This window comes from Amphiura filiformis, chromosome 15, assembly GCF_039555335.1.
Source record: "Amphiura filiformis chromosome 15, Afil_fr2py, whole genome shotgun sequence".
NCBI classification, from domain to species: Eukaryota; Metazoa; Echinodermata; class Ophiuroidea; order Amphilepidida; family Amphiuridae; genus Amphiura; species Amphiura filiformis.
This window is the reverse complement of record NC_092642.1, coordinates 20327712-20335597: the sequence shown is the minus strand read 5'-3', so window position 1 is coordinate 20335597 and position 7886 is coordinate 20327712. Positions and strand designations below refer to the sequence as shown.

Sequence of the window (7886 nt, the reverse complement as noted above, 5' to 3'; positions counted from 1 at the left end):
CAGTATATTATTACTTGAGAATCCTTGGTTCTAATAGGACCTTTCTTATGGGTTTGAGAACCTTTTTACTGTAGAGAACCCTTCAAAAGGATAATTTGCACCAAGTTTAAGCCCAATCGGGCCCATTTTAACATTTGACCTCACTTGAACTTTGATCTTTTCATGTTCCTCTCATATCAGGAATTCTTTGCACCAAGTTTAAGCCCAATCGGGCCCATTTTAACGTTTGACCTCATTTGACCAAAATTGCCCCTAAAACCCTTGTATGACCTTTGAACCCAAGCTGTGTGCACCATTTATGAAGTTATATTAAGCATGGGCCAGCGGTTCTTTTAACCAGGTTTGGTGGTAATAGCATGTAATTTAAAAAGGAGGAATAGCATTTTACGATTTTCACAAAATGACCCCTAATAACCCAATTATACAAAGCTTTGGTCAGATCTTCTTGTTGGTCAAAACCAGCATGACCAGTGCAAGCGTCTGGCCCTCGTAGCAATTTTTGGTTTTACTGAAGAAGAAAGAAAGATTTCGGTCGGCGAATCTTCCGAATCTTCCAAAAAAATTTGTACGGGGATGTGTCACGCTGACTTTCCCTATACCTACTATTTGCTGTTTTTTGCTATCCATCTGTATTTTTTAATTTTAAAAAAATTACCCCAAAACTTGCCCTAAATGTGCGCGGGGATTTCCAGATCATGTGACAAAATTTTCGCCGGATGAAGACGTGGCGTTTTTACAAGTAGGTAATTGTAGCAAAAACAGACGCACTGTCCTGGTTGATTGACATGCTATTTTTTTTTACTTTCGATTAGTATATCTCTATATTTGATGTGGAAATATTTTCTGCATTTTTCCATTTATATTCTCAGATCCAAGCCGGCCAATTACAAACATAGCGTACGTTGTGCGTAGATATTTGCATAGTAATTTGTGGGTTAAATCAGGTAGGTGTGTTTTATTTAGGGAATCGGATATTAACGTTTGCACAGTATTTTTGTGGGACATGAGAGCACATCAGACATACCGAATTGCATTCTGAATACGAGGAATAGCCTTCTGATATCAAATAATTTTGAATTTTGTTTAATTCGCGATATACCGTAATACAAATTTTCTGACAAATTATTAACATTTGATATTTTTAAAATTTTTGATATTTAACAGTCCTCGAAGTAAACTTTCTGAATCTAATGATATGAACTTAAAATTTTGACCTTTCATATTGAAGATACACAATTTTTCCCCAAAAGACCTCATTCTTTTTTGGTGTTGGGGGGGGGTCCATATCTTCAATACGAAAGGTCAAAATTTTCAATTGATCGTCGGCTTTTCATCCCAGCTACGTACACTTTAAGTACATATCATTAGATTTGTAAAGTTTACTTCGAGGACTGTTGAATATCAAAAATATAAATTTTTAATCATTTGCCATAAAATGTGTATTATATCGCGAATTAAAAAATTTGAAAAAAGGACATGCTTCGTATTCAGAATGCAATTCGACATGTCTGATGTGCTCCCATGTCCCACTAAACTTCTCCGTAGTCTACTTGCCCATTTTGCATACTCTGGCTATTACATTTAAGTATAAAACTCTGATTTATATTGATTTGTGTGCAACTGATAGATTTTCACATCTGTATCTGATCTTTTCAGTCACCGCACTCCCTCTGTTTGTTAGCTTCCCGATTTCGGCGTTCGCTATCAATAAACTGGTAGATTCCAAAATCAGAATTGTTCAGTATTAAAGTGAGTCATTATAATTATGCAAGATATTGTTGCATTCAATTACTTTTATTGTCACTAATCATCTGATATTTTTAACTCTTTATGACCATTTTACTATTGAATACTTTAATTTTAATAAACATCAGTATAATTTTGAGTTCAACGAAATGGGTTCATCATGACTAATAATAACATATTTTTAATAAAATTCGACTATGGCATAGTCTAATGTCCCACAAAAATGCTGTCCAAACGTTGCTACCAGAGCCATAGTGAATAGCTGTACAAAATTATATGTAAAATAAATCTTAATTTTAGTTTTATTTTACCTGGGACCCAATTATGTCACACCTCATCAATCAAAAACAAATGTCATGGATTAATTTGTACCTCAAAAATTGGATTAAGCATTAAGATGTGAAAATGGAACTCGATCTTATGTGTAATCACTATTCGAATCCCTGTAGATGAGTCTTCAACCATTTTTAGCTACCACTACATTGGTCAATGTGAATTATTTTCGTCATTTTATGATGTTGATCATATAGTTATATCTTTTCTATTGCAGATGAAGATGCAGATTTTGACATTTTTTGTGGTCATAATCCTGGCAGTTGATGTCTCCGATGGATGTGGACGCAAACGCAGGAATAATGGAATGGCTGAACTATCTGAAACAATGCGAAGACACGGTGAACAATTAAGTTCACAAATGCAAATATCGTTTGCAAGTTTGAGCAATGAGGTGAATAAAGTAATGCACAGTACCGTACATCTTGGTGAACGTCTTGAGAAAGCTGTTGATAACTTAAGAATAGATCTCAACCATACGTTGTCTGGCTTACAGAGACAAATGGATGTAGCAACTACTTATCTCACGAAACACCTAGGACCAGTTATTGAGAAAACATTGAAAGACATAGACAGGAATATTGAAATTCTTGTTAAGGAAGTAAGCTTGACCTTACGAAAGGCTAACATAGCAATAGATAAAGTCATTCACTGTCTTGATTTGATTACAGTTATCATTTTGGTAGCTATTGGGACATTCTGTACGATTATACTAAACAATATTCATCTGGGAATATGGGTCGTTGTTTTTGTGTTTATCCAGACTATGTCATTCGTATGTGCACCGGTGTTGCTTATTGCATATGTATACCGATTGTGTACTGGAATTGACCCAACACCACAAGATATGGTCAAATATATCACTGCTGTGATTATGCTCATCCCAATCGCCTTTGTACTACGCGTTCTCCTGCCCATTATATGCTTCATTCTATACGTGCCCTTCGCCGTGCTTTACGGTTTGACCATCGGGCCTTTCCAATGGACCAAAAATGCTACATGGAAATGGAATAATGCTTGGGTTTTATTTCTTAGTACCGGGATAACAGCATTTCTTATTGTACTGTGGTTGATTGGGTTTTACTGTTTTGACGATAATATCGCCAAAGCATCGTTGTTGACCTACTGTATGTGGTGGATCCCGACTGCTTCGGTACGTGTCTTGGGACCACGCCCACCACGCCCATGTGACATATTTAGAGAGAAAGTAAGGCAAAAGCGATTGGGATATTATAAAGAATAGATCATGTGATATCTTCCCATGAAATTGATCATCATTAATTTAATAAGATTGGTATTAGTTATATGATTCAGAATACACAAGTATTCGTTGTGGCGTACCTCAAGGCTCCATCTTAGATCCTTTTTATTTATACGATATCGAGGGCTTAGAGCAAGAACTAGCTATGTCCACAATTACATATTACTCATTTCGGCAAAAATGGATGGTTAATTCTGCCCTCCATAATAAATGCAACTGACTTTGGGGTATAGGCATGGTCACTTAAACAGTTAGCATGGTTAGTTAGACTCAAGTGACCATGTACATACCCCCAAAGTCACTTACATTATATTGTAGAGGGCAGAATTAACCGTCTATTTGTTTCCGAAATGAGTAACATGTATTTGGACATAGCTAGTTATTGCTCTAAGCCCTTGATATGTAAATGATACTGTTAATACCTCTTCCTACAAGAATTTTACCTATTTTCTGTTAAAATCTAACCTTGTTGTATTTGCATCTCAAAATTGATGTAAATAACAATGAACTTAAATTCAGTTATATGTGAAGTAGAACAAATCATAATGATGCTGGTAACTACATTATACAACTAGAAAATGGATTGTGATTATTGTGTCGTGGTAAAATACTATTGTTTAAATGACTGAATTAATTCTTATAAACCAGACTTTCTAGATACCTTGGAGCAACCAAAGTTCCGATCAGTACCAATGACCGTGATGTAAACAATTCGTTAACTTCTGGTTTAATAGTGTGTGGTGTCACCTGGTTCGTTGTCCAGGATTTTGACGTCTTCAGTGTCCACTTCGTGATTGCTGGGTTTAAGATGTGTACGCAGCACAGCCTGTGGGACCAGAACTGCTGGATTGATGTTGTTTTAGCCTTAAGTACCAGTTGGGATGTTTCACCATCAGAACTTTACCTGGCCAAATGTCAAATCTGCCCTCCGGCATTTTGAGTATGAGAATAGAGTTTCTCACGTACTAGTACAAGAGTAAATCTTTTGTTCTTATTCCGTATGCCCAAGGAGTATCAGAAAGAATAATGTGTATGGACCAAATTGAAAAGTTTTGGTCAGGTTGACTGCTTATATTCTATATTTTGTACAAGCATGGGGTAACATCATCAAACTTGGCGCCCATTGCATCTTCTCCGTCTCATCATGTTCTCTTTTCTCTTTTGTACGTTTTTTAATAATGAAAATAAAAATGAAAAGTTAAAATTGTTTATGTCAAATAATGTGAGTGTCTTGAAGTTTGATAATTGCTCAGTGTGTGTGATTGGTTATTGGTACAGCTGTAGCTCATTTTGAGGTTCAAAGAGTTGTCCAATTTTTTTAGAATTATTTGAAAAGCGCCACCCTTTAAGCAAGTAACGAAAAAAAGAAACAGTTGCATGAGCAATTGAGAAAGATTTATAAGTCAAAACAAAGGTGTCATAAATAGTTTCAAATATTATTTTCCTGACAGTTTACTCTTAGACAGAAGACAGAAGAAGAAGGCATAACTGGGTATTTCTCTGAAAAGGTGTACTATTTGAAGATAGGCAAATATGAATTTGAAAATGATTATAAAAATGTTTCCTTTACATATCTGTAAGGATGTAAGTCTCTAGTGCATGAAAACAATATTTGGCGCAATCTTTAGGGCGCCCTCTATTTTATAGAGGGCGTAATCTGCAGGTTGTGCCAGGTGAGCATCAGCTCCGTCACATTTAGGCCAAAAAGGAAATAAGGACAAAAAAATTGTTAAAACTCTTAAGTATAAGTTTTATGGATAACTTGTAAGTTGCTTGATTCATGTTTGCTTTTTTCATTTAAAAAAAATATGATTTTGTACTTTCGTCATTTAGTTGGGACAATGAGAGGCAGGCTGTACGGAAAATGTCATGTCTGTTAGTATTTTTTTTATACAAACTTAAGTATATTCATAATTTTGCTTGAAATAACTAAATAAATTTCTACTGACATAGTAAACACATACAATATCAATTACATTTCCAAATAGTAAATTCCATGTTGTCTGGGTCAAAGGTCAAATAAAGGTCAACAACAATTGTGATGGAGATGACAATGCTGTGATGGAGATGATAGTGATGTGACGGAGATGATATTTCTACACGAATTCCTATAGAGAATCATCTCCGCCACGGCAAATTGTGACGCCAACTGATGTAGCGGAGATGATGGTTCAGACATTGCTTACGATTAATAGCAGGGTTAATTTTACCCACGTGTTACATATCACCACAACAGCTTGTGGGACATATTCAACCATCATTATTTTCCGGAAAATTTCAACAATAAGACTTATATCAAATTGATCAGAAACGTTTGGAGATGATGTTGAATAAAGGTACGCGCGTGTATACTTGAAGATACCCTCAAAATTGGCAGGAAAAGAGTGCCAATGTGCACCTATTTGGGGTTGATGTTTTCGTCATCTGTAAAGGCAGCGTACAGGGTCAAATTATTGACCTCTGATATTTGGTCTTCACCTCCAGTCGTTTTGATGCCAATGTGACGGCAATGATGCAAAACCAAGGGACAGCAATTTTTTGACACAAATTTTTGAATTATTCCATAATATTAACTTTAGAAGTGGTTTTAAGCATTTAAACCTTCTTAGACATGATATTTACCCCAGTCAGTGGTAATTTTCACTTCCCACACTTGCTCACAAAAATACTACAAAATCACTAAAATTCGGTGCGTGACATCGGGACATGGGGTTTTCAGGGGGGGTCGTCTGATATTGAAGAATTTTTTGACTCCAAGAAATTAATTTTTCCCCACTTGGATGCTCTTAACTATTTTTATACATACAAAAGTCCATGACTAAGCCAAAAAAGAAAAAAAAATCCGCTTTTAAAACTTTTATGAGCGCCGAAAGTCGCGGGACTTAAAAGTTACTCTTTTCAGAGAATCACCCAACTATTGAATCAGTATAGCTACTAATATGCTGTTTTGAGAGCTTTGCACCCACCACCAAACTGGAAATTTACCAAAATTTTAAGTAGAAGTAGTAATGGCATTATAAAAGAATTTTGGTGTAAGACTGCTATATATCAGACTCTGGCTATATATGTCATACTGCAGTTACTGTCCGTTTTCCTATACATAATACACATTGCTCTTTCCCATTGACGCGTGACCTCTACAAATAGCCTACGTAAAAAGTATGGGGATATGCCTAGTTAACGTCGCTGTGTGAAAAATAACCGGCCAATATTAAAAGTACTCTTCTAAAGTTCTAGAAAATATAGTTTTGTAACATGTCCTAAATTTTAGCTAATTTAGATGTTTGGAAATATTCGCACTTTGGTGTTTTAGTTAATGTTATAGGTAATAGTACATTGCCTAGTTAACGTCGCTGTGTGAAAAATAACCGGCCAATATTAAAAGTACTCTTCTAAAATTCTAGACAATATAGTTTTGTAACATGTCCTAAATTTTTAGCTAATTTAGATGTTTGGAAATATTCGCACTTTGGTGTTTTAGGAAGGATATGTAAACGACAGATAACACCAAAAAATATGAAGAAATTATTTCCAAACCGTGTTAAGTCTACAAACCACCATGTTTCTCAATTTCAAGAACGCTGGTTAACAATAAGCACGTATTGTCTCATTTCGTAAACAAAGACCACACACAATTGTTCTCTAGCGCTCGCTTTATAATCGTTCACCCAACTGAAAGGATAATCCCAGCGCATTGCTCCATTGTACGTGTAAAAGCAGAAACAAATGATGTGTGTATTTAACCAGAGAAGATATGATTTAATCAGTTGAGCTGTTTTCAATGAGTGTTATCTTGGTTTAATAGCTTTTAATGGGGTTTAAGTCCTGCAAAGGTCGAATTGAATTCTACTGTAGACATGACTGCATCATGTGGGGATGTGGACGGGGTTGTGGATGTGATGCGTGTGTGTTTGCCGTCAAACGTGGACGGTTTATGAAAATATACATTCCAACGGTGGACGTTATCGCAACTGGCCGGGGCCCGTCCCAGCACTACAGTCTAAACGTGCATTTGAGAGGAGTGCGTCAAGTATTGTTGATAAAAATCAGCCCCCGGTTGATTGAAATTTTGTCTTATCAAACTTCCTTATGGTTGAGCACTGCAGCACTTTTTAGATTTATATTATTTTTAGTAGTAGTAGGAGTAGTAGTAGTAGTAGTAGTAGTATTAGTATTATATTGTTATATATTATTACATATTATTATTTTTTTAATTATTTTTACATATTATCATTATTTATTGTTTTTACTAAGTATAGCTGTGATATTTTTAAGCAAAAAAAAGTGCTAATTTGAGTATGGCTATTTATAAATGTTAATTCGCACATAAGCATAGAAGGAAACAGTTTAAAAAATAATAATAAGCTTATAATGTCGGCAATAAAATAAGGTTAGACTCTCATTGATCACACACGATGTCAACGTGAAGGTCACAAACTGTTCAAGCATTCAGTGATTTGCAAACTCTGTACCGACTAAGGTCAAGTTAGCTTTGTCTCTGAAAGGCAACAAAGCAACAGAAAGAAATAACCCAAATTATTTTACA

General features: G+C 35.4%; 1 protein-coding gene across 2 annotated transcripts; it reads left to right on the top strand.

Annotated features, from left to right (window-relative positions):
• The first annotated feature begins 679 nt into the window (after window positions 1–679).
• Window positions 680–4502, top strand: LOC140171373 (uncharacterized). Of its 2 annotated transcripts, XM_072194617.1 has the most exons (3): window positions 680–739; window positions 870–944; window positions 2297–4502. In XM_072194617.1, exon 3 carries the CDS (start codon window positions 2297–2299, stop codon window positions 3320–3322), a length of 1026 nt encoding a protein of 341 aa, XP_072050718.1. In that variant the 5' UTR covers window positions 680–739; window positions 870–944; the 3' UTR covers window positions 3323–4502. The 2 variants fall into 2 exon arrangements, with proteins under 2 accessions (XP_072050718.1, XP_072050717.1); XM_072194616.1 differs by lacking the exon at window positions 680–739 and having other exon boundaries at window positions 760–944.
• Window positions 4503–7886: the final 3384 nt, after the last annotated feature.

Excerpts from the sequence above, each read along its gene's own strand:
- LOC140171373 (XM_072194617.1), top strand. The coding sequence starts at position 2,297 with ATGAAGATGCAGATTTTGACATTTTTTGTGGTCATAATCCTGGCAGTT.